This window comes from Pocillopora damicornis, chromosome 4 (genome assembly GCF_964200805.1).
Source record: "Pocillopora damicornis chromosome 4, jaPocDami1.2, whole genome shotgun sequence".
Taxonomy (NCBI): domain Eukaryota; kingdom Metazoa; phylum Cnidaria; class Anthozoa; order Scleractinia; family Pocilloporidae; genus Pocillopora; species Pocillopora damicornis.
The window spans coordinates 13,851,099-13,878,701 of record NC_142673.1 but is presented as its reverse complement, the minus strand read 5'-3'; the positions used below and the strand labels follow the sequence as shown (position 1 = coordinate 13,878,701).

General features: G+C 38.0%; 1 protein-coding gene across 1 annotated transcript; it reads left to right on the top strand.

Annotated features, from left to right (window-relative positions):
- The first annotated feature begins 806 nt into the window (after positions 1-806).
- Positions 807-25,943, top strand: LOC113679822 (cytosolic carboxypeptidase 1). The gene is made up of 27 exons (XM_089204962.1): positions 807-1,160; positions 1,257-1,402; positions 1,819-1,886; positions 1,981-2,044; positions 3,438-3,578; positions 4,606-4,737; positions 6,928-7,021; positions 7,686-7,723; positions 9,237-9,383; positions 9,916-9,990; positions 10,083-10,253; positions 10,612-10,808; positions 11,439-11,584; positions 12,242-12,451; positions 14,032-14,217; positions 15,191-15,287; positions 15,657-15,734; positions 17,027-17,105; positions 17,740-17,972; positions 18,447-18,600; positions 18,685-18,756; positions 20,972-21,080; positions 21,526-21,655; positions 22,234-22,449; positions 23,371-23,547; positions 24,262-24,416; positions 24,658-25,943. Exons 1-27 carry the CDS (start codon positions 1,138-1,140, stop codon positions 24,716-24,718), a joined length of 3,399 nt encoding a protein of 1,132 aa, XP_089061088.1. The 5' UTR covers positions 807-1,137; the 3' UTR covers positions 24,719-25,943.
- Positions 25,944-27,603: the final 1,660 nt, after the last annotated feature.

The following is a 27,603-nucleotide window of genomic DNA, read 5'->3' as shown; positions in this document are numbered from 1 at the left end:
CGAAAGGTACCAAGAAGAAATAAATGTACGTTTTGTAGTTGCAGAAAACAATCGTGTTGTAAAGCCGAAATGTTACCAAGTTACACTTCGCTACTTAAAAAGTTAAGCAATTTTCCTCAAGCTTTAACTGGAACAATACTTTTAATGCTCTATTAACCAACGGAGGCATCGGGAAAGGCATTAGTGACACCGGGAAAGGCATCAAGAAGAATGATATTCACGTTATGTAACTTGTTGTGTGACGAAAAAAACGTATCTTGACTTGTTCAAAGCATTAATCACAGTTGGCTTCCTTTTCACTTGAATTTTGTATCCACAGCCTAAGATGAGAAATTTAAAATTTCTATCAGCTGAAGTTCTTTTACTGCATATTATATCTATTCAATCGCCCCCAATTCACGTGGAAAAAAGGCAAGTAGGAAAACACTGAGCTTCGAGAAACAGCCATGTTAAGGCTAATGTATTTACCATTCCTTAAATATTTACAATCAAGACCACTCGTTTAGGAGACCTTTTCTCAAAAGATCCACACGTGCAAATAATGCTGTTTTCCGTTGGAAATGTTTTTCTTCCTATTCAATTGAACAACTGACTTAGCGTTTAAGCCGAGAAAAAAATCACAAAGTTTGAATTCTAGGAAAAATTGCTTAAACTGTGAAGTAAACTGTTAACATTTCGGCTTTACAACACGATTGTCTCTGGAACAATAAATTATATGTCTCTATATGAAGTATAAAAGCTGTTTCACCGCTGACCGCTCATATTTGGGTCGTTTTTTCTATCCCCGCTCGTCGCCCGTGATGTAGTAACTCCCGAGTTTGGCTTGTGTACTCAACGGAATGATATCTAGAAAGTGCCAACCGAGTAGAGCATACAGATTGTTTTGTTAGTCAAGATATGTTCAAAACATTAACAGGCACAAGAAAAATTGACTGTACACTGCGATACTTTTATTCTTTCGCGTTAAACCAGCAATGATACGACACGGAGCTAGATTCTTTGGATTATGACGTGACGTTTGGTCCATTTTTTTTTTGTGGTTGATTGTTGAAAAATTCCGCGGTTCTGTTACTAATCTACCAGTGGTATCATAAGAAATCGGATGAAAATTATACGAAAGTTTGAGGTCAAAAGAATATGAGCAAGACAAGCTCCAAGGGGTAAGTTTCCACTTTTTGCAACATTCAATGAAATTGTTTTCCTTGTCCGAACGAGTGTTTGTGTTGTGAAAACGTCTGGCCAAATTTTTATTTTAGGAGCAGTGCAAGGATAGGCACTTTACTAGAGCAACTACAAAAGCTGTGTCTCGCAGGTTCCGAGGCCAAGTATGATCAAGAGAAGCTTGATGTCGAACAGTTGCGTTACGTTACGAATAAAATTCAGCAACTTTTGTCTTCTCAAGGTAACGGTTACAGTTATGTAATTTAGCATCATGTTACCAAGCACAGAAATAAAGGTATACTAAATTTTCAAAGACTTATTTTTCTCCACGTTACCAGCATGCTCTCAGTCAGTTAGATAGTTCTGAACGTTAATTTCTCACAATAAGGCGAATTGTCTTTATGGAACAGTTCTACTGTAAATATAGTAAGATTATTTTTTTACAATCAATCATGCATCACTTAAAAGTTGTTGTATGAATTAATTTTTATTTAACGGTTTTTTTTTCAAACATCTTTTACCATTTATGCATTGCAATAAATGAGGGAAAAATCAAAATTGTGCTAGCTTGGAAAATTTAAATAAATTTGAACCACACTTTGCATTTCTGACAATGGCAATAAGCTTGTAACAACTTTTTGATAAACACTTTTGCAGAAAAATGCCGCAAGGATCTGACGACAAAATTTAGAGATGGACTGTCAACACTGCTTTTAGTTCTAGAGGTAAAGCTCTTTCATGAGACACTTTAATCTTAAACATCTCAGTTTGTGGATCAAGTTTAAGTGAAAATTTAGGAAAATGTTTTGTTTCTTGTAGATGTCAGCAGATACACAACTCATGCTGAACATTTTGGGTTGTCTGTACGAACTGTTAACCACAGGTATCTGTGTTTTAACCCTTTACACTCTTATGTCAGTATGCATTTTCTCCATACTGTTCTTTATATATTTCCTAAGGTGCTGATAAGGAGAATTTGTTGAACAGTCTAGAACTTCTTTTGTTGGCCAGGCTGTCATTTCCTTTTTTCTTTTAACCTCAATGTGTTATTTTGGGAAGAGAAATTAGATGCTATTCACTCTTAGGAGTTGTAAGGTTAACCATTCATAATGAGTTGAAGTGCGAAAGTTGTAGAAAGGGGGTAAGTTTCCAAAGAAACAATGGTGCTATGTGGATGGGAGAGTATAACAGCAAATGGAATGCTGCTCTGATGAAGGGCTAATGCTCAAAATGTTACCTTTAAAACTCTTTATGGTGGCTAATTTACATTAACTCTTTAAATCCCAAGATCTGATTGTTAATAATCTCCCCTCCAGCTGCTTAACATTTCCTTGTAAATTAGTTTTGAGAACTTGGTGCTAGATCAAGATAGCAGCATCTAGCTGATAAGTTTGAATATTCTCATTACCTTTTTGCTGATTAATGTATGGATATAATAGGGAGAAGTTTTATGTTGATCACTTCTGGGAGTTAAAGGGTTAAAACTTAGTTGGTAATACTAAATTACCTTAAAAGTTGTAGAGTTTGACTAATACTAAATGACAGGGTGTTAACAATTACCTGCACCATACAAATGACTTCTTCACGGCATTTACTCTGAAGAGGACCAAAACAGAACTTCCTAATACAGACAGATCGAAACTTAAACCAATCAGGACCCACTCACCAGACTTCAGTCTTACAGCTGATAACATTATGGCTAATCTGACCAATCAGTTTAGATAAACTAGACTTATAACACTCAACTGACAACAACAACTCTTCACTGGACTCTAAGATGACTTCTGCTAAGGTTTTCAAACATCAGTCACCACTACCAACAAAAGTCCTTATAAGGATTACAGTCACCTGGACAATCAGATAACATAAACAAATGTTACCTGCTGGTTAAAACCATTTACTGTGCTAGGGCTACTACGAAAAGAAGTCATGTAACTAGGCATAATTTGTAGACTATGATGATTTTGAAAACTAGAGTAGAAATAAAGATCATGATAGGGAAACATCTAAAATATAACTATCACAGCTAATTTTGCTCTGTGGGTGATGTGGTGCATATGATAAACAAAATATATGATATGAAAAAATCTTATCACCAAGGGAAGCTTGAATCTATTGTCTGAATCAATATATGAAATGTTACTTAAACATTTAGATCATGTTAACCTTTTAACCCCATGAGTGATCAAGACAGAATTTCTCCTTCTTTGTTTTAACATTATACCCATTCTACAGAAATTTGTCATGAACTTACAATTTTTGTTGCCTGAAAACAGGTAAAAGGGCATCTGTTCTTGCAGCCAAGGGTACTGTAGATATCATACTAAGAGTGATTGTGAGTGCTAGTAAAGAAGCATCAGTTTGTGAAGAGGCCTTGCTGCTTTGCCATGTCATTTTAACAAAAGTTGGGCCAAAAGGTGAGATGTTAGATATATGTAAGTTAATACCTGGTGATCTTTTCGGGTATATGTAGACAGATAAATCTGAAAGGAACACGGCATCGGGTATTACTTGTTATCTAGAATATATTGACCTTGACAGCCAGTAACCTCTTACAAAGAAAGCTGTGAAGTCTGCACAATTAGTTGACTCTGATATACATCATTGGGTTCAGATATTGACCACAGAAGAGTATTACTTGAATCATTGGGAATAGGGTAATTAGAGTCCCTATGTATAGTATATGTTTAAGGGTGCTGAACTCGTAATCTGGTGGTCCTCCATCCTGCTATTCGCTGGATTTGTTCTCAGTCACCCCTATTTCAACTCCGTGGCTGCACTTTGTAAATAGCCAACTGGTCTGCCTCCTGCCAGTTGGGATTTTCAAGTGCTTTATGTTGCCTTGAATCATTTGTTTCTCTCTCTTTCTTAATGTAAAGTGCTTAGAGGCTTGCAATAAGCGCTACATGAATAGTTAATTTAATTTTGATATAGTAGAGATTTAGGTTACCAGGTACTGTCTCTGAAGTACTTTTGTTGTCATGTTCCTGAAGAAAATCTCAATTGAGTGGTTTAGTATCACTTAAAATCAGGGGCCATGCCAAACCAAACCTTGCAGTCAAAAGGAAAATTGAAAGAGGCCTGGCTTAGAAAATCACATAAATGTATCAGTTCTCAAAGGGAAATGACGCTCTTTTGCTCACACATATGGAGCATGTCTTTTCAAAATGAATTCTTCTTGTCAGTGAAAGAGCTACCTGTTGCTGTATTTATTTATTTCTGTAATTGTTTGTAAAACTACCTTTGAGGGAGATTTTGGCATTGTGGTTTAGTTCGTCAGGAATACAAAATAAGCAAGAATAAACCAAGAATAAACAAGGGTAACCAGGTTGGAGAATATTGAAATGGATTGAAATTAAAAAAAACTCAGAGATGTGCAATCCATCCACAATTTACCTCCCAAGATCTGCTCATTAATTCTTCATGCTTTCTGCTTGTTCACAGATCGTAAACTTTGTGTGAAAGCTCGTTTGACTGGAGCTCTCCAAGTCACAATGAATATGGTGAAGAACAATACAACATTCTTTAAGGTTCTACAACCTGCATTACAAGTCCTTAAACTATACTCTGCCAATTGTAAGTTATCAAACTGTACATGTTCAACTTTGCCATACATTGCTTACATGCATTGTCATAAATTAGGGGAATTTAAACTTCATCTTGTTCTTTTTAGTCTCCTGTTTTTGTGTCATTCTTTCTTTCATCTTCTGATTCCTATGAAATGATGAGATGAAGGCTTGATTTACAAATAATTAATATAAATACATGGTGTGTCCTAAATCTTGACTATGGCCACTTTACATGCAGTTGAAGAGGAGATTCTAAAAGAGGTCTAAAAAAGGCTCTACATAGCACCCCTACCACACAAAATGTGACTTCAGATTATGATCAGCTGATACCCATAGATCATTGCCTCATCAGTCATAGTCACAAATTTTGGGGTCAGTGACTTGCTACACGCTAATTTTTAGGGCCGGGGGTGCTTTTGGATGTACAGTCTCACCTGTGGTAAGCAGCATTATATTATGTGGTCACTCTAAATTAAGCAGTCAGTTGTCAAAGTCTCACATTTGTTTCCCCTTAATTACTGTAATTTTCACCTTTATTTAGCAGTCATCTCTATTAATTGGTTGTGGTCACCCTCTACTGAGTCCTCTACTTATACTGAACAATAACTTAAAACAGAACCACTGTAAGAAAACTAAGAATAATCTTTCAGGTTAAATTTAATCTAAGTTTATCTCCTGAAATTGTGGTTAGCAGTATTCTTCAGTAAGTTTTTTTACTTTTTCAGAGCTTATTAACTCCCTGATCAATCAACAAACTTTTTGCAACCAGGAGCTCCTATCAGAGCTTGTTTACTCCCTGATCCACCAACAAACTTCATACAATTGGGAGCTCTTATCATAGCTCATTTTCTCTCCCAATCAAGCCACAAATTTCTTGTGATCAGGAGCTTTTTTCAGAACTCATTAACTCCATGATTAAGTGAAAAACTTCTTGTGACAAGGAGCTCTTATCAGGGTTCAGTGACTCCTCAGTTGACCGACAGACCTCTTGTGATAGGGAGCTCTCATCAGAGCTCACTGAATCCCCAATCAACCAACAAATTTCTGTCTTTTTGAGTGATCAAAATCTGCTATTTATTATTTTCATCATTTTTTACCATATTTCATTAAATCAAGTTTTTTCTTGGTTTCTTTAGCAACAGTTGCCATTTGAGCCATTAACCAACTAATGAAAATTATCCTACATTAAGTAACTGCCAAAGTTAAACTACCCCTCCAAATTTTATTTTATTTGGTTGAGTAGTTACCAATGTATTATTGAAAAGTTCCGGCACACATAAATACTGTACAATCAAACCTGTATTAAGGAGTTACCCATGGAGAATGGCAGAGTGACTGCTAAATACAAGTTGACAGCTTAATACAGGTCCCTCAGATTAGGAGTATTATAAAAAAACAAACACAACACCACTTTATGCCATAATTAGCCACTTAATGTACAGAATCTGGCTCAAAAATGCTACTTACTTTGAATTTGGGATAGAAATATGGATTAAAAATTGCTTGAGAGATTACTCTTGGTGTTATTTGAGTGGTTCTGCTTTAAGTGACTGTTCAATACAGGTGAATGACAATACAGACAAGCCATTGGGACTTTGTCAAAGGTGACCCTAACTGCTCAATAGGGGTGATGTCTTAATAGAGGTGACAATTATAGTAATAAAGGTGAAACAAATTCAGAACTGTGGTAACCAACCGCTTGATATAGGGTGACTACTTGATACAGTGCTGCTCAACACATGTTCACCTTTATCATTTGGTACTTCCATCACCCCTAACAGCATGTCACTAGGTCCCCATCTGGTGACTATGGCTGGCTTGTCTAAGACCTTTTGTTATCAGGCTACCATGATTGGATGTCAAACCTTTTGTGTGGTGGGGGTGCCACAAGGTTGACTTTTTCTGGTTTCTCCTCCTCAGCCACTATGATATATTCTCTCCAGAAGGAATTATGATTCTAAACAAAGCTCAGTCACATGTTTCTGGCCATGTATGCCTTCTCTTCATCACTAGGGATGTGTCTTAGGCAAGGCTAGATACTGTACCTTAGCCAGCTACTTGTTGTTGGAGGACATGAGTGAGCTATGTTGTATAAAAGCTTTTGAAACTGTGCTCGTCATATATCTTAGATAAGTCAAGACCCTTCAAGCTTTCCTTTGATTCTTCTAAGAGTGCACTGTTGAATCTTGTTTTGAAGCCGTCAACTGCAATGCCCTGGCCAAAGCAGGAGCTGTTGGTGTTCTGTTTAGAGTGGTTACCAGCTGTGGTCACAAGAGGGTTATCTGTTTAAAGTAAGAATGCATTTTTACCTTTTAGCTCTTGAAATGCTGGTATATCATTTGGTTTTGCACTTTATTTCTCATATCACCATCAGATCTTTTACAGAGCTATTTTGTCGTTCTTTTGTTTTTGAACAAAATTGGCATTTCCAAGTTATGTGGACAGAGCCTGATAATTTACTAGTAAGAACAATTTATTAAGAGTGTTACTCACATGTAATATAGTCAATTTTCACAAATGATTTCCTATTTTCTCTGTTTACATTGACTTTTAAGTTAATGGCAGTTATTTTCTCTTATTTTCCATGGTTTATTTTTAGGATAATCAGCTTTGCACCTGTTGATTAGAATTGAAATTCATAACCCTTTAACTCCCAGCAGTGATTAAAACATTTAACTTTTTCCTTTAATATCCATACATTACCCAGCAAACAGGTAATAAGAATACTCAAACTTATCAGGTAGAAGTTGTTTTCTTGATTTAACACCAAATTCTTGTAAGTAATTTACAAGGAAATGTGCAGCAGTAAGAGGGGAGAATTAACAATCAGATCTTGGGAGTTAAAGTGCTAAAGGCACTGCATACCTCACAGTAGCTGTCACAGTGCCCCTTCAAGAATTGGGGTCATATTTTTTCCAGAACTGAAATTGCTTTGTTTTCCTTTCGTTATTTAAGGTTGGTGTTGGAGATAATTGCTACCCTTGTAAAATCAAGTGAGTACTCCATTTGTTTTCATCAGTTAATCATATATTAAGTCATCTGATGGAATTGTTAGCCATCCAAAATCATTTGTAAGTCAGATGCCATTATAAAGAAATAAGTTGTCTACGTCTGTTGTTCTTTGCATTCTTCAAAGTTGTTTGAACACAATGAATAACAACAACAATAATTAGATTTGTAATCCCTATAAGCACTTTTTATGTGAAAGCTGCTTTGTTGTTGAGCTACATGTAAATGAATAACCTGATTTATCTTGCAATATTCCCTATGTCACAGTTGTTGCAAATCATTTTTATTAATTTTACAAGTTCAGACATCATAGGAATTTGATGTAGATAAGAGTGTAGTGCAACCAATATTGGTAATTGTGAAGAACAGCTCCCTGAAAATACCAAACAGTTACCTGAAAAATAAGAATCATTTTGATCCAGTGAAGTGTTGGTAAATTAATATACCCATAATACAGTCATGAAGCGTTAGCTGTTATTGTAATGTTGAGGCTACTATCTGCTCACCACAGATTACACTCAGTAGTCTGCTACAAAAAAATAGCAAGCTCTTTTGACTTCAAAGAGGCATATTTGTCCCATGAGGCATCCCTCCTTCAAAGAATGGTAGCACTTTTAAGTTTCTGTGCAGCAGATTTTACTAGACAGCTAAGCAGACTGAAAAAATTGTTAAGAGCTATTTAGTTACAATAAGGAACAGAATTGGACTTGTTAATTGGGGATGGGGACTGCACACTCAAAATCTTACAATTTATCAAAGTTTTCTTTTTTCAATTTAAAATTTTCTTTACTTAAAATATTCATACATGTATATACATTTTCTTGCCATTTATATATTTAGTATTAATAATATTTATACATTCAGGTTACTAACCTTGGAAATTTTGTAAGGAGAAATTCTGTCTAGGTCACTTATTGAAGTTAAAGAGCTAAATAAAAGTCTCTTTCAAATAAGATAGTTTACTACAGTCAAACATGTATTAAGTGGTACTCTTTTAAGTGGTGAACCTGTTTTAAGCGGTCAGTTTCAAAGTCCCAAAAAATTTTCCCCTCAATTACTGTAATTTTCACCTCTATGAAGTGGCCACCTCAGTCTATTGAACAGTTGTGGTCACCTTTGACTGAGTCCCATCACCTGTGTTGAATAGTCACTTAAAGTGGAACCACTCAAATAAAACTAGGAATAAATTGTGATTCATGTCTATCTTCCAAAATCAATGTAAAGTGTATTTTTTAGCAAATTTTTTTACATTATGTGGTCAATTATGGCATGAGATGGCATTTATTACCTTTTTAATAATACCTCTTTTCTGTGGAACCTTTAGTAAGCAGTCAATCTCTATTTAGCACTTAATACAGATTGGACTGTAAATTATTGGACAGTATAAACAACTGCCTTTACCATGTCTAAGCTTATGACAATATAGAAAGACTAGCAGAAAAGTTTTCTTCAGCAGGGGCCTTTGACCTTTGGCTGGTCTCTTTTTTTTTTCTACAGAGAGCTGTACATCAAAAGCAGTCAGCTATGGAGCTGTTCCACTGCTGTTACAAATGTTTTGTGATTGGCAAAGAACAGATCATCATCACAGACAGACAAACATCAGAAAAGCTATTCTGAATGTGATCAAGAATATCACCATGTCAAGTATGTTAACCCATTACTCGCCAACCTGAGAATGCATATTCTCCATACTGTTCTCATACATTTCATTAGTTATTAACAAGGAGAATTTGTTTAGCAATCAAGAACATCTTGAGAGGGGTGTTCATTCCCCATATTCTCATAACCTTAATATTTTATCCAGTTGGGATAATGTATGGAGAAATTAGATGCTAGGTAGTCCTATGGGTTAAAGGGTTTATAGAGGAGACTACTGATTACATTGTTTGAATCTTTAAAATGTCAGAAGGTACACTGTAGTTGATAGATGTTGCTTCTTGAAATACAACTTGTTCACCCCTGAAATGGCCAAAACATTGTGTAAATCAATAATAAAGTGATCACTTGATAAGGTGCAGATTTTATTTGTTTGGTTGTGCATGCTACAGTATTTGAGTGTTCCAAAGAGAACTCATTAGTGTGCTAGCATCCTGTGCACTGCCAGGATCAATAATGTTGAAAGCAGTATGTGCATAACTAGATGAGATTTGAGTATGGTTAAATTTCTGGATTTTAGGAAGTGGCAAGAAGGCATTTATCCAAGCTGATGGTATTAAAACCCTGTACACTTTGTCACTGGAGACTTTGGAGTGTAAGTAAATTTTTTTTTCACACAAAATGTTTTAGACTATGTTACATGCTTTTTATTGCATTTTACAGGGATTCTTTTTTGTTCCATTTCAGGCCGCGAACTTGAAGGGGTAAACAATCTCAGCAGCCAGATTCTACGAAGATGTTTTCCAACTAACAAGCTTCCGTTGTCAACCTTATCATCACCACTGACATTTGCTCTGTTAGATTTAGACAGCGCTGGCCACTCAGCTGTAGAAGATCTACTGGATGATAGTGGGGAAGGTGATTACAATATGCGGGTTGAAATACTCTCTACTGTATAGTTAAGTCTGAGGCAGAGATACCAACTTTGAAAATCTTTAGAGGTTTGACGTCAAATCACTCCCAACCTTCATTATTTGCTGTAAGGTTGTTTAATTTTTTTTATAATAGAAATTATTTTATTAAAACAAAATTAGGTACTTTAATGTGGTAACCACCAGAAAACTTTGTCACTCCAACTTGAATTTTTGAGATTTCCTAAATTTTATAGATTTAAATTTTATTACACTAGAAATTCAGTGTCTTATGAGGAGTTGTACTTAATCCTATCAAGACACATATGAAGTAATCTTATGATCTAGGTATTTACTTTATGTAGGTGAGTCTACTGATGTGGAATCAGAAGAAGAAGAAGATGACAGTGGTAGTGCAAGTCAAGATGATAAAGAAGGGCTTGAAAATGGCAACAAGGGTAAAAAGCCTGAGATTAATTCCTCAAATCAGAGCAAACAAGTCAAGACAAGAGATGATCTGGCTATGTATGAAAAGTACTTCCCAGAACTGTTTGAATTTCAGGTAAATAGTTGTGGTTTGAAAAGGCAACATTCATCTTTCTGCAAAGTTCACCAGTAAGCAGAAATCTTGTGTGCTAAAGCAGGTTCTCTTAGCTTGTGCCAAAACATGTGTAGTGTGGCGACTTCAAGATTATCACCACCAATTAGATATGTTATCATATATTTGGAGTATATACTGTGGGGTATTTGCCAGCTGAGAGGTCTGTTTGGTGAAAAAGTGCGACCAAGGACACAACATTTTTTTCACTTTACATACCGACTCTGAGTTGGTAAATCACTAAGTATCTACATTGTTCCTCTAGGAAAAAAAGGAGAACATGGCAAATTACTGGGTATTTGCCAAAGGTCAATTGAATAGCTTAAAATGTTAGTGAGTTTATTGTTGACTGATCTCCTTCATATGTATAAATGTACATTCAATTGCTTGTTAATGTGGATTTTTATCAAATAGACACACTTTCGGATCAATGTCAGGTTCCGAGCAACTGCGCACCTACCTACCCCTCCCTTAACCAAACAAAAGCCCACTGATAGCTAGTTAATAAGGTTAATATCGGGTTTAGGGAGGGGTAGGTGCGCAGGTTTCTCAGATACTGACGTTAATCTAAAAATGTTTGTTGTTATTCGTCAGGTTGAAGTTGCCGAGCCAATGGAAGATGACATGGTAACATCATCATATCCAATAGTAATTCCAACAGGTTCTGAAGAGCCCTTGTCATGCTCGCCAACCGGACCAAGCCATCTGTCAAACCAGCTTGATTCTATGAATTTTGAAAGGTGGGGACATACTGCAGAGTTAATTAAAAATGAGGTCGAAAGTAGGGAGCCTCAGGAGATCATATTAGTTAAAGTGGTATGAAGGATAAACAAATCGAAATGTTGTAGAGGTGTAGGAAGGGAAATTTTGATTTAAAAAATAACGTTGAACATCAAGAAAGAAGTTTTTTTTACGATCTTAGGAAAAGGAAAAAACTCTGATTACCCATGAGGAATCGACTCTCAGATTTACGTACTCCGCGCTCCGATGCTCTACCAAAGAAATTCTCTATCACATTTGTTAGATGTAATTTATAAGAAATTTGTTTTTTGTCCGGGTCATATTTAGGGCGTGCACTTAGGTTAAAACATTTAACACAAGTGTTTTATTTTACCTAAATCGTCGCAAATAGTTGACGTTTGGTATATTGCTTAAGACATAATGAGATGTATACATTGACCAAAGCACACTGAGTGTCAATAAGTAAGGATTACCCCTCTCCTGTAAAAACCAGTGAACAGTGTTCAGATACTTTCAACCTTATTACTGAACACGGTAACAACGGAGAAGGCCGCCTCAAAAGCCCATTCAACCGCATGTGTTCACGGAAGTAAGGAACGAAAAAAAATTTAATCTCGGTTTAGCTTTAGATATGACTTTTGTTTATGTTGCTACAGTCCACCAACTTTGACACAAGCCACAGCGACACAAGAAGAGATTACTCAGGAAGAGAGATCTTCATCCGCGAATTTCACCGCTAAGGTTGGTAACAATGATACCTTTGAAAGTGTGCTACCAATCGTCAAGACACCATCACCTGATGTGTACGGCCATTACCCACCGTCCGAACCTGAACCACTGGGACAGAAGAAAACTGGACTACAGAGGTACAGGGCTTATCCCAATTGTTAAACGTGATATCAAATTCTTAAAGGGTGCAAATGGTTATAGACGCTGGTCTTTAAAAATGTTTGTGGGAGGACGAATCAAATGGCGAGACAGAGAGCATTTCATAGTCTAGGATTGGAATGATTAAAAAGACGGGCAGCTTACAGACTAAAAACTGTTTGTTTCGCACTCGATTTAAAGGTCGGGGTAGACTGTGCCTAAGATAAAAAACAGTCGCGACCCAGTCCCCTCCCGTGCCTTTACTTCTTATCGACGCTAGTCGGACCGTACAAGAAATAAAAGACTCTCAGAAGTCTATGCCATTTGAGAGAGCGCGTAAAAAACAATCTCCTTAAAGTTCTGAGTCACATGTACGTCGGAATTTTTTGGTTGTTGTTGTTTTATTTTTACGATGTTAAAAGTACATTTAACTCGAGCAAGATTGCAAAACACTAGTTCAGTAGGACAGGACATATCATCGAGACTACGACGATCCAAAAGGGAACCGGGATTGTTTAATACGGTGATGTTAACAAAGAGATTCCACTTTCCCCTGCGTGTGTTCAGTGAATATATCACAGATGACATCAAACTGTTGTAAGAACAAGAAAGTGGCTCACGGCGCGCAGTTGAGTGTGTTTCTGGTGGACTTACTACATTTTTACTTCATCTGTGATATATTAATATCTATATGATAAATATAGCCTTCATTCGGCGCGAAAATATACACTGATATTTGTCCGCGGACATTACCTGTTCTAAGATGCGAATAATTTTCCGTGAGCGAAGCTCGAGGAAAACTAAAATCGTCAAGGAACAGATTATGTTTATGGACAAATATACGAGCATATTTTCGCGCAACTTGGGGGCTATTGTGGTTATTATCCTTCAAATATTTTGCAACGTGGGTGAAAAATGTTTACGAACTGCTTACTGCGTGGGATGTTTTCCTTTGAGTGTTTTCTGGTACGATTATATGAACAAATGAATATTTCCTTCTTCTGTAACAAGCATAAAATTCTCTCTCATCTTGAATTAAATTTTAAACGGAGAATTATCGTAGTGGAGGTAAGGTTTGAAAATTATACTCGGATATTCCCCAGTTTTAGATGGGGAATATTTGATCACGTGTTGCGTTTAGACCATTCACGCACGAGCAAAAATATTTGATGGATCATATACTGAATTGTACATTCATTTTGATTGGTTCTTATGATCAAACGTATACACATGTAGATTAGATGACGGCACCATCAACAACATTTTGCTTTCTTTATCGTGTAACACAGTCAAACGGATTCTGTGTTGCTGTGCGTTTGTTCAGTAGTAGAAAACAGATGACGCGGTCATCATGAAAGTGGTAAAAAGAGGCGTAGTAGAGTGTGTCAATAATGTTTTTTACCACACTTAAACGTCTTCTTTGATCGTACAGACGCACGGCAATATAGAACCCACTACTCGTTCTTTTTTTTTTTTTTTTTTTTTTAATTTTTACAAACGAGGCATTGTTACCTTTTTATCCCGGCCTTGCCAAGATGACATTGATCCATCTGTGCTAGCGTTGCTTGTTGTTTTTCAGAACTATGATCTTTAGGGACATTGCACGACAGATTCATCCACAGAGAGTGATAAACAAAGTTGTGTTTGATCTGGATCAGCTTTTAAGACGACCCGGTGACCCTGGAGGAGCACCTGACAACGGGTTATTAGCTGTGGCTAAAGAGCAACTCAAATTAGGACATGCACGGAAACATAGCAACTCCAGGTTTATACACAGAATAAATGCTTGTCTCATTTGTCAGCTTAATTTTTCAATGTGTGAATCAATCTTCTTCAAACTTAAACTTTCAAGATACACGTTGTAATTCGCCCAGTTCTGACCACCATGGGTCTCCTCTCAAATCAGTTTAGAAAGTTAGGTGTTTGATCATGATAACACCTTCTGTTGTTAAGTTTGTTTGTTGTCATCGCCTATTTTGTGGTTGTTGTATCGGGATTGCGAAAATTTACTCACTGACCATTTGACCTCGAAAACTCCGTTCAAATGGTCATGATAGTTGATGATAGTTTCAACCACCACGCGCGTTTAAACACGAATTATCATGCACTATCATCGACTATCATTAAGTATCATGTAGTTTGGACGTGTTCAAATTCGAAATGATAATTGATGATAGTTTTTCGGTCCATAGTTTTGCCAACAAACGGGCTCAAACCGAAATGGCAAATGGTAAAATGACTGAAGTAGCCGTCAAAATTTCGCAGAATGTCTCCTAAGTCATTCTTATCATCTCCTGGTAAGATTCAGCATCTTTAACTCGCAGCCTCTTGACTAAAATTTCATTTGCCACCAAAATTTCTGAGCGTACAATATTTGTTTACAATAACGCGATCTTCTTGCGTGAGTTTGTCAACTATCACCAACTAACATGAACTGTTTGAACGCAAACATGATAGCGAATGATAGTTAAAACTATTATCAACTATCATCAACCATCGTGACCGTTTGAACGGGGCTTAAGAGCGATATGCATCTGATTTCTCCTATAGTATCACTCTGATTCAAACATTAAGGTCATGAGAATAAAGGAAATGATCGCAAACTCAAGAAGGTCTTGATTGTTAGACAAATCCTCCCCGAAAGTGCCATGACAAATAAATAGGGAACAGTATGGAGAACTTGCATACTGATGTTAGGATGTAGAAAATCAATCAGTGGATTTGTTTTCATTTTGCAGCATCTCTGAAGGAGAAAGATCCACTCCTGAGGAGACGGCCAGACCGCTGAAGTTTGAATCGCGGTTTGAGAGTGGCAATCTACGCAAGGCCATTCAGGTAGTTATTGTGATTTTAGGTGCTTCAGTCGTGAAATTGGAAATTTTGTCGATGTGTGACGTTTTGGCTTTCCAATTGTGAACAATCCATGACTCGACTCGACAATACCCAAGACACTGTAACGCTCCAGGGCTTTAAGACAGGGCTTATTGGCGAGGAATTCTTATTAAAGCGTGTTTTTTTTGGGGGGGTCTACCTGGCTTCAATATAAACTAATAGTTTAGTTTTTGGTTTTAGGGGAGGAGAGGAGGGGGGCTTATTGAGAGGGAGATTCATTTGTTCGTTTAACCATGTGAATGTTAAGAAGTAATGAACTAGCCTATGAATGATTGAACATACTTGCCTTTTTCAACACATCTTATTTCGTAGGTGCGGGATTATGAGTATGATCTGGTTCTAAATCCTGATATCAACTGTAAACACCATCATCAGTGGTTTTATTTTGAGGTGGGTTCTTGCCCTCTTTTCATCGCGTACGACACAACTAACAGTTCCATGTAGAGGAAGATGTTTTTTCGTTTTGTCACGAGCGTGGGACAAAAATAATAGTCCGAGTCCCTGTAAGGAATCAAACCTCAGACCTTCGGATTCCGCGCTCCGATGCTCTACCACTGAGCCACGTAGACTCTATGGTGAGCAAGGCCCATAACGAAGTTCATATATGACACGCGTCCTACATACTGCCAGGATCAGCAATGTGGTCAGCGTCATTTTTTGTAAATAGAATAAGAAAGATAGCAAGTTTTGAGCTCGGCAAAGAGATAGAAATCCTAGCAATATGCGGATGCTGATCCTAGCAGTAGGTCGATTACTCATGGGGATTCAGAATTTTTTTCTTTGCCCTACACAAGACGAAAAAACATCTTTTTCTATTTCTTTACTGGGCTCAAAGCTTAGCATCTTTCGAATTCTACTTTCATGTAGTTACAGCACTCGGATCTTCGGTATGAAAAGAGATAAACTTAGTCGGACGGACCATTAATAAGTGAAGGGAGAGGGTGGGTGTGCAGAACTTTCACTTGGTATCCGGTACATTTTTTTCTGTACAATTTTGTCGGTAATATTTATTGTATGAAGTTTATGCCGCTGGGGAATTCTTGTCAGGGCTGGGCCGTCTGTGATGTTCTTTTTTTTCTTTACTTGGCTCGCTATCTTCATTAAAACTATCGCTAATGGTCCTTCCCTATAGATAGGTGATGGGAGTTGTTAAGAAAGACACAATGCCTTAGAAGGTTAAATAATCAATAGCCTCTATTTGGCGCAAAAATCTACTTGAATATTTGTCCACGGGCATCTGTTACAAGATGCAAGAAGTGAGTCTACGAGGAACGGATAATATCTACGGAAAATTATACGAGCATATTTTAGCGCCAACTGGAGGCTACGCGCAGGGAAAATTGTTTACGAACAGCTTACCGTTTATTACGTGGGATGTTTACTTTCCAGTGTTCTCTGGCAAGGCTTTATGAGCACAAAAACATGCGTGTTCTTCTGTTACAACAGTTAAACGCCCTCTGACCTTGACTTAATTCTGACACGAAGACTTTTATCGTAGTGGACGTAGGGTTTGAAAATTGGTTAATATCACTAGGGGAATATCACCGGATATTCCTCAGTCTTAGCCGGAGCGTATTCGGTCGCATGACCCATTTAGACCAATCGCGCGCGAGAAAAAATATTTGATGGATTACAATTGTGGATATTGGCCCTTCAAGTCTGTGCGTTTCTCTTCATTTCAGGTTAGCAATATGGATGCTGATATTCCTTACAAATTCAACATCGTTAATTGTGAGAAGATCAATAGTCAGTTCAACTTTGGTAAGTTGGTTTTTTTGAGTAATAGAATTTCCATTTATTCGTGTAGGCTTTTCATGACACTGATTGTTTCTTATGTTTTCTTCAAACTTTTGGTGGGAAGTTGGCGTACGTTGGCCGGTGTATCGCAGTCAGAAGGCCATCCGACCAAAAAATCGGTGCTCGCTGGGGTTGTAAAACTCACGAAGTACTCAGAAAGCTTAAGATGTTTCTTAAATTATGGAGAGCGCATTTCGATTTATTGTCGAAACGAAAACCAAAGTAACCGTAAAAGCTAATCAGAGGAAAGGAAAATGTAACAAGGAGCCAATGAGAACGCAGAGTCAAAATGGGCAAACGGCTTAAAGCGCGGGAAAACGCGGGTGACTAAGTCGTGGTTGGTTTTAGTTTTGAATCTGATTGGTTTAGAGGATAGCGCAAGCTTTGGACTCATCACAGAGCGACGTAAAGTAAACCTCAGAAATCCGGAATTTGAAAATTGCTTTGTAACTTGAAGATGATTTTTGGGGACGTGATTCTGTTCTTGCAGGCTACAAACCTTTTTTAAGACTTAGTACGATTCCATAGTCGGGATGACATATGCATGGTTCCTCAAGGAAATGGTCTTGGTAACCCAATACTTTGTTCGCTATTGTAGGTATGCAACCAGTGATGTATTCCACATTAGAAGCTCAGGAAGACCGCGTCGGCTGGGTTCGAGTCGGGACTAATGTTTGTTATTATAGAAATTACTTCACACGGAGCCGTGAGGTGACTGGTGGACCGACCGGCAAAACCTACTACACGTCAACTTTCACGGTGACCTTCCCTCACACAAATGATACATGTTACTTCGCTTATCACTACCCCTACACCTTCACTATGCTTCAGGTAGGTCTTCCCTTGTTACGTTGTCATCTTTCTGTGTCGAGGTTTGTACAGTGTCTGGAGTTTTTGAAGAAGTTCGGAAATCTTCCAGTTAGTTTTCCATGAAATATAAGGCCGGATTAACATCTGAAAAACTTCACTTAAAAAATCTAGAATGTTTTTTTATTAACAGGATGTTGCTTATTGAATGAAATGTTAGTCGTCTAATCGCATCTCTTTGACAAAATTTTTTAACAAAGTTTGAGAGACTTCTTCGGTTTAATCCGTGAATCTGCCATCATAGATATTAGAACACATTTTATAGTAGTTTATGTGTGTTTGTGCCGATGTATTTTTAAGTAACCACGGAGAAGTGTTGAATTTTGCCTTAAAAACGTTTTATGTAGCCGTAAGACTCTTTATATCCTTCCTTCACCTCAAAGAAATCAAGACTAGAAAATGATATTCCGTTTTGGGTACCTTACTCTTTTTACGTAGAGTCACTTATCACGCTTGGAGTCCGGTTTTAGTACAAACGATATCTTTTACCGCCGCTTGACTCTGTGCAGCACTTTGGCGGGAAATCCTTGTGACGTCATCACCATCACGGCACAGCCTCGGGGCAGAGATGCAAAATCCATTGAACTTCTGAGTAAGTGATTTGCGCCGTTCCTTGTGTTGGACAAAATTTTAGGTGTTGTTTTTAAAGGCACGATCTTTACTTTATACGTTTTAGGGAACAGGCCATATATTTTCCTCACAAGCCGTGTGCATCCCGGCGAAAGTAATTCAAGTTGGGTCATGAAAGGTAACGCGATCTTCATATGGTGAATTACATTCATTATGTGTTATCTTTTTTATTATTATAATGTCGAATCCTTCAAACAATGGTTTTAATAAAACCTGCGATTTATCGCCGCGTATAAGACCTCTTACCGCTGTAACGGGCCCTTTACAGGCACAGCAGCCCATAAAAACATCGGCAGCCGATTACAGAAAAAGTTATCGAAACCCTGCCTTAAAATGACCGAAGTGAAATAAATTGATTGTTCAGTTCGGGATAGTAATCAAATTTAATAACCCGGACCAAAACAAAACAGTAACCAATCGCTGCTCAGATTCACTTTCACGTGACATGTTACTGAGACAACAATAACGTATTCAACATGGCGTCCGAAGGCCGAACAACACTGAGTGTTTTAAACCGATTGTTTTCGACTAGTGTCTTCTTCTTCTTTCTCAGTCTCAATAATTTTCATTCGTCTTATTTTACTTACTTGGCGGACGGCGAAGTGCCCAGGTTTTTCAGCGCTCGTCTCGGTACGTTCCAACTATATATCTGTGCAGAAGAAAAAAGTTTATTTTCAATGATGCTGCTACTTCATTAGAGAATCGTCCAAATAACAAACGGCTACAGCCCATGGGCGAAAAGAAAGATGAAATCGTAGCGTATTACCAGCTCGAAATCGTGTAAATGGGAGGATTGCTTTTAATAAAAGCTTCTCGAAACATGCGAGATGTTGGAGAATCCATACTGCTACTCACTTAACGTACCTCCATGGCCGCATCCACTCCTTCCTCTTCCATTTCTGATTTGACCGGTGAAAGCCTTCTCTCCACTTCTCCGAGATATCTCTCGCTGCAATCGAATGGTAGATTACAAAAGTGCAGATTGAAACCTCTTCTGGGCCAGGAATACTTAAGGCAAGGGGAAATGTATGAACAGAATAGTGAACCAGCTACTGAATCTATTACCGACACAGCAGAGTGAAGAATTAATGTGTCTCCTTCACTTGCAAACGTGCTTGGTCTTACTCCAACTTATTGTCATCAAGGAACACCAACAGAGAATGAAAATATCCAATTAAGAGTGAAATTCCCTGACCTTTGAAGAACTTTTTTTTCCTGACTTGTGGTAATTAAGATTAAGTTAAATCTGTACTCAAGCAAAGTTGACTATCCAGCAGGAGCTTACGCTTTGCATGAAGTGACAGCGGGCTCTCGTTTGACAAAGAATTAGTTTGGTTTTGGTTAATAGGATTCTCTTCGGGCAGTAACAGCACAATGAAAGGAACTATCATTGTTTCAAAAAGGTTTCCTTGCAAACTGAGTAAAGTGCAGTGATAAGAAATCGTAAGTTAGACAACAATGTTCAAATTATGACAAACAGAAAGATTAAAACCATCGTCGAAAACACAAAGTGGCGGTTGGCGACTGATTAAGTGGTAAACCAAGACCATCCCATGCACTTTTTTCCTGCAGTTTGCATCGCGATAATTAACAGTAGCGTCGAAAGAAAATGGATTTAAGAACAGCTCGATATTTTTTTTTGACTCCGGAAAAATTCATCCTCTAACCTAAACTTTGAGGCAAAGCTTTTTGAAAAAGGTATCTAAATCAAACGTGTCATTTCAACTGTCCAGTTACTTCTGCGCCCAAAATGTCGCCTCTATCACCCCATGATGACCACCATCCTGAGAACACGCGAAGAGCGGTATCTATTCACTAATTTCCAATATAATTATTGGTATATACGGCGATTAATAAATAAACAGCGAAAATTTCGAATTGGGTACGAAAATCTTCGATTCTCGAAATGGTCGTCATGTTTTGACGTAAAGTGGTTATCAAATCTGATAACTATCCCGGACCGCTTTTTGCAAAGACAAAAAGTAACGTTCATAAGGGTCTAAATTCTCGTTTCCATATGGCATTCGGATACTAGGAGATTGAAAATTGTGCAATTCATACGAACAAAAGGATTCGATTAAAGAGGAGATTCACAGTTAAATCGCTCCAAAAAATGCGCTCCCAAAACGTACTTTAAATTTGCTTCACCTTGAAACTTTTTCTTTGTACTGTGTAACCGCTGTACCTTGCTCTTCTGAGATCAAGACTAGTTATTTGGCTTTTTAGATTTTTTTAGACTTAATATTGATATTAACTTTAATCTGTTAGTCAGCTCATGCTTTATGTGACTCTACAGCATTTTTTGTCTCACGCAGTATTGTTTTCTTATACAGGAGTTCTAGACTTTTTAATGAGCAACTTCTACACTGCACGTCATCTGCGGGAGACTTTCATCTTCAAGATTGTACCCATGCTTAACATTGACGGAGTTATCAATGGCTGGTAGGGTCTTACTCTTGTAGAAATTTAGCCGCTGTCCTTCCGTTTTATTGTTCCACGGTTCTTTTAATATGTATATTTCTTCCACTTATACAGCAATTCTGAACGAGGGAATCAGTGTCTTTCTTGTGAATTTTTAGCCATGAATGATATCTGATGTGTGCAGTATTGTAAGAAATTTTTCTCAGTATTGCATTTTCGACCAATTCTTTTGGCGCCGTCAGCTATTCTCCCCACCCACTCAATCCCCCACTTCCTCATGATCCATAAGGAGAAACTTTATACCTGTAAATAACCTTGCTCTGTAACCTTACAATACTGTGAATCTTTCCTGAAGTTAATTCATTTATAGAGCTAAATAGAGTTTCCTTTGATGAAATACAAAGACTTTTTTTATGGAGATTTTACCCTTGTTCTTTACAAAAATTTTGTTGTACCTTTTTTGCAGCCATCGATGTTCTCTGTCGGGTGACGATTTAAACAGGCGCTGGATCAATCCCAGCATGCTACTTCACCCCACTATTTATCACGTGAAGGGATTGCTGTTGTACTTACAGTCTATTGAAAAGACCCCTTTGGTGAGTAGCATTTGCTTGTAGCCGTGAGACAGATCAATTGTGCCGAACCTAAGTTGTGTTAATCCCGGCTACTAAACAATTTTGAGCTGTTATGTGATCGTGTTGTTTCATTCTTTTACTGCGTGGACAAAATTTAATTTGCATGACTTACATGGTGTACCATCTTGGACAAATGAGAGGAACACAACAATCATTTCTTCCTCTCCCTAGTTCATAGTCGACAAAAAGGTGCGATTTGGTCCTCGCGCTTACTCATCATTCTCTCTTTTTTTCTCCTGAACAAAATCGAAGCTGCTTTGAGATCGGCTACATTTTCCCTCGACAGAAGCTCCTCTTAACTCTTTGACCTCTTAAAGTGTCTAGCATCTAATTTCTCCTTACAATATCACCCTCGATTCACACATAAAGGCCACGAGAATAAAGGAAATGATCACCAACTAAAGAAGCTCTTGACTGTTAAACAAATTCTCTTTGTCGACACCATAGGAAGGAAATATACAAAGAACAGTGTTGAGAATATGCGTACTGATATTAGGGTGTAACAGGATTAAATCCGCCTCATGTTCTTCTTCTTGTAGGTTTATTGTGACTTCCATGGTCATTCACGTAAGAAGAACGTATTTATGTATGGCTGCAGCACAGCTGCCACTCTGGCTGCTAGTTCGTCTAGCTCTGGTGAAGTCGACAGTAGTGACTTGGTAGATTCTGTCAGGGAACGCGTAGCTGAACTATCTGGCTCCGAATCCACCAGTAGCATGGACCCGAGTGACATAGAGGAAGATCCCGGATATAGGGTGAGTGTAAAAAAAAAAAAACATACTCATCGATAAAACCTTTTTCCTGGGAGCTTGGAAGATGACAGAGATACTAGAGACACGCCCTGTGAGCATTGGACTCGAAGTTAGGTCTTCGATACTCATGAGAAGGAAGCCCTCATTCTTCTCAGGGAGCATGGGCTCATTTCCCGAACAGCAGCTTATGATCTAGGCGAAACTTTACTTTTCTTTTCAGTATTAGCCTTTTGCGAAATGATTGGTAAATATTTGCATATGCTGCGAGTTTTTTCTTTCTCGCACAAATGGAATCATAGGATGATGATCATATCGCGGACTCTCATTTTCGGTTAGCATCGAACTGAAGTCATTATTTCTCTTAGTTAGTACGTGTGCTTCACTGTACGGCCCACTAATTAAAAAGTTTCGCTTCGCGCTTGGGTCATAAATCTAAGTGGAAAAACTTGATCCGTAACTTTCAGTGCGGACTTCGAATTCGGTTGGTATGAGGTACTAAGTTCAAGGGAGAAAAGATGCTGGAGAACGAGTACTGAAATCAAATGTAGAATAATGAGTGAAAATTTTGAATAATAGTCTTGCGAGACTCTACAATTGCGTTCGTGAATTTTAGGTTATCAAACTTTCTACAATGTTAGCGGCATTAAAGAGCTGTGCAATATAGGTGGTTTTCTTAAAAGTGGCACTTGGCAGGTTTTTAAAAGAGAATCTTTTTTATTTCGGAATTACCATTCCGTTTCTATGTCCTCTTCGTCATGTTTTGGCGTCCTCTTTTTTATTCTCTGCTTCTACTCTCTGGAGAAGATCTTATTGCAATTAGCGGCTAGATTTACCCATCCAAAAAGCATCTTCAAATATCACCAGGAACTCTGTTCAGGAAGCACTTTTTCCGAACCAAGCTGACTATTTCATTTATTTATGCAGACATTACCTCGAGTTCTTCACAACATTGCACCAGCGTTTTCGCTGGGCAGCTGCAGTTTCATTGTGGAACCTTCCAAAGAATCCACGGCCAGAGTTGTGGTGTGGAGAGAGATTGGAGTGGTCAGGAGTTATACCATGGAGAGTACATACAGTGGCTGTGATCAGGGACCTTATAAGGTGAGTTCTCATTGGATAAAGCTAGTGTGAAAAACATAAAAACACAAATTGAACAGACACTGTTGTGAATGTTACTGGGTGGAACTAGAACACCTTTGGCCCCACTTTTTCGAAGGGTAGATAATATCATCCCGTGGATAAATCTCTGTTCAGTGGATGGCGCGGTATTCTTTATTCAAACTTATCCGTTCGATAAAGTTATCCTCCCTTTGAAGACCCTGCTCTATAAATGCTGACAGAGTCGGATTTCTCTCTGTTTTTAAGTTAAGAGAAGGAAGTTTTCATTCTGTCAGGGAGTTAGTTAGTTATTGAGTTAGTGAATGAGTAGGTGAGGGAGTCTCTCAGTGAGCCAGTCTGTCTGTTCGTCAGTCAGGCGTTGAGTGAGTCAGTCGGTGAGTTATTCAATTAGGCAGTAATTTATTCAGTGAGTCAGCCAGTTAGTTAGTCAGTAAGTTAGTTAGTAAGTTAGTTAGTCAGTAAGGCAGTCAGTGAGTCAGTAATTCAGTCAGAGAGTTAGTGCGTCTGGTAGTCATTTGGTGAATCAAGCAGGCAGTTAGTCAGAGCTAGTTTGTCAGTCAGCAAGTCAGGTAGTCATTTTGTCTCTGAATAAGTGAACGAGTCTGCCAGTTAATCCGTTTGTTAGTCGGCTGTGAGTCAGTCATTGAGACAGTGAGTATTAAAAATCAACACATAAACCTACATTTTTGTTAAAAGGGTTACCACGTGGGAACAAGAGAACTGGAGGAAATGGGCCGTTTCTTCTGTGCCGGGCTTCTCCGTGTTGGACGCTCCTACTTCTATCAAAACAACCAGCAACAATCGCCATCAAACGACAATGCAGATGTGATGCGCAATGCTGATAGTTCGTGGTGAGTTCCTCGCGTGAAACCTCTCCACAATTTTAGCTCCACGCGCGGCGTATCAAAGTAGAAAGCAATTTTTAATTATTTCTAAGACACCTTTTACATGTACTTGTCTCACTGTTGGTTGAAAAACAAACAACAACATAAACAACGAAACGTTTTCACGAGGCTGTTTATGTTTAATTTGAAAATATAAGTTGTTGCAAATTTCTTGTTGAGCTAATGTGGAATTTCTTCTTTCCCTAAGGATAAGGACAAGTGAGCTGTTTGTTCCCTGTGAACTCGTCTCAAGTGGAGTTGTCATTTGATTGTAATCTAATTCTTAAAAACACATGCTAGAGAGAGCAGCAGTCAAACGTCGGCGCATGTGCAAACGTTGTATTGACTGGGTGTTGTACTTTCAGGCTGTAAGAACCAAGTTGTCTCACACGAGTTAAAAACAACCACATAAGCCAGTAAGTCGCAGTGTTTCACAAGCTTAGAACATTTTTGGTAAATCTCAAAACGGAATGGTAAATCAATAGGATACTTGTACTTGAATAAGGTTTGTGTTCGAAAAGTCTCGAGTTTTCCTTTTGCCCACTTTTGTTTCCCTTCACAGATTTTCTTGAACGTTTCAATTGTCTGTCACATAGTCTGCGAGACGCGGTTATTTCTTATGTTTCCCTTAAAATTTTACGCGGGAAATTGGCGCGCGGGCGGCCAAAATTGTTCCCCTCGTGCATGCCCCAGATTTGATGGCAGTGTTATGCTCAAGTACCTAAGGACTTCACTTGACGACCAAAATCCACCGGCAATTATTAGTTGAACGGTCAAATTAGAGGTAATTTGAGCAGTGAAAAGTAAATATTGAACAGATTGAACTATGAAATTCTAGTTTTAGCCCTGCATAGACAGGACGAACTGTCTTAACTTAAGAGGCTGAGGAGTACCAATGCTCAAGACAAATTTAAGCTCGTAGACCTATATCCCACTGACTCGTTGTGCGACCTTGAATGACATCATGGGAAAGGTTCAGGACTTGTTCCCGGGGTCGTCTCGGTCCTTATTCTTCATTTTAATATTGAAATAAACTAATCTAAGAATGAAATTAACAAATAGAAAAATAATATATATGCCGTGAGTAAAGCCAACTGTAAACTGTGCTCCAAAGGGAAATGTTGGTCAAAATGTTGCATCTTTAGTCTGGACAACCGTACCGGTATGCGAGAAGAGCCAGTGAATAAGTATTTATATCAAAGAGATTTTGAACCAAATTTACGTAAACAGCATAAAATTTAAATTGATAAGTGATTTAAAATTAGAGTTTATAGCTATTTGTTATTACTGTATGCTAATTAATATTTGGATTGGTGTGTTAAATTTATACATTGTAGTTTATTTTTATAACATGTAAAAGTGAACTTTGTTTATGTCTGTCAACATTGTAATCTTTGGTTATAAGTAAATTTTTAGAAGAGACGTTATTATCATAAAAGAATGTATTTGTCCATGATTATTTATAAAAATTAGACGTTGACTTGTCAACCAAAAGTCGATTTTGTTCATAGGCGTCTGTGTACAAGAGCCCTGTTTTTGTAGCCTTTCTGTCAGGGTTCCAATTTTCAAATGGTTTGTATTTGGCGAATGTGCTTACTTTTTTTGGGAGGGGGGAGGGTGCATTTATTCTTGGCAAGCTTGAGCCTCAACAATGTCATGTAACACGGTATTTGTTCTTTTTAAAAGTAAGGGCGGAAATTTTTCACGGGTACTCGGAGAGTTCAACGTAATCCAAATATGGCGTCTGTTGTGTCAGGCGAAACGCCAAAATTATCAAGGTTTTTCCTTCCCGTCGCTCCATCCTTGATAAAAAAAAAATTAAAAAAAAATAAACACCAATAAAAACCTCTCAGTGGAAGAGGAAATGTGCATAAAAAGAAAGGGAATCTAAGTCTTTAGGGTGACGATGACAACAGTCCCAACGATCGATAGTTACTTGATCAGATGTAACAGTTCGTTTCATATCAATTCGTAATTCGTGAACGGCACAAATGAGCAGCTTCTGGAATAAGAGTTCTCAAGGCTCGCTCTTATTTAGGTTTATTTAAATTGCAGATCAAGCGATACGATTTTTTTCATTCACCACCTGGATAGGCCTGAAGATGTTGCAGAAGGTGCGCACATTGAAATCATGCAAGTGCCTTCATCCAGTTGGAAAGTGGCCGAACAAAACGGTTCTTTCGTCTGTAACGTGTTTCATCGACACTGATGCAAATTAGGAAAAGAGCAGCGAGTTTTTAACTCGAAGTGCTTGCGGGAAAGAAACAGAAGAGCGTATAACATAGGTTATTAGCTTGTGAAAGGACAGTTCAAGAAAAATGTTTTAAATTCCAGTTCAGTTGAGTTCGATTTAGTGTTTCTCAAATGACAACCGTTCGCAGCTCTCTATTAAACTTCTTTACTTGAGTTGAAAATCTCTCTAAAGCTAGGCATCCTACTTAGTTCTATAGTTGAACGAATCAGACCCGAAGAACTCGGTGTCGATTATTTTGAACCCGCCTTTTTCAAGAAGGAAAACTCATTTGAATAACAAATAATTTTCAAAATTAATATTCGTATTTTCGCTCGGTCTTGCACGTTGAAAGAGCTTATGAACTGCAAGAAATTCGAGCGTCTATTTTGCCTTCTATGGAATCGAGAAACATAATTTCGACCCTATTACCTTGGATATTATCTGTACTGTCCACGTCGGCGAGCATTTCTTGAGCTGGAGCAAGTGGCTGAGATATCATGTAAATGATTCATGCTTCACACTTTGTCGAGACGTTTCTTCAGGTAAATAACTTATGAAGAAATACAGTTGGATAGAAATATAGTTTATCTTTCTCGTTGTAGCCCTTGATTTAGAGTCAAACGTAGAAGGAGGAGCGTAATGCATACGGCACAGTGTAGGACAGCCGCCATAACTTCCTCTTGAACGTAACTTTCGTGGCAACGCGAGAAATTGAAAACTTCATTGTTAGTTTACTTATCGCTTATTTCTCTTTTCATTCCTATACATATTTTCAACCAGCTTTTCTTTTATGATTAGAGTGTGTTGAACTGTAAAAGTGTTTTCGCGTACGTGCTCTTTCTACGCCCTCCAACCTCGCCAAAGGAGACCATCATCGCACTCATTTCACCCGAGAGAAATCCAGACGTCGACGTTTCGTAT

Coding starts and splice junctions, on each gene's coding strand:
- LOC113679822 (XM_089204962.1), top strand. CDS start 1,138: ATGAGCAAGACAAGCTCCAAGGG. Junction 7,022..7,685: donor AAGAGGGTTATCTGTTTAAA/GTAAGAATGCAT, acceptor TCGTTATTTAAG/GTTGGTGTTGGAGATAATTG. Junction 15,288..15,656: donor ATCTACGCAAGGCCATTCAG/GTAGTTATTGTG, acceptor CTTATTTCGTAG/GTGCGGGATTATGAGTATGA.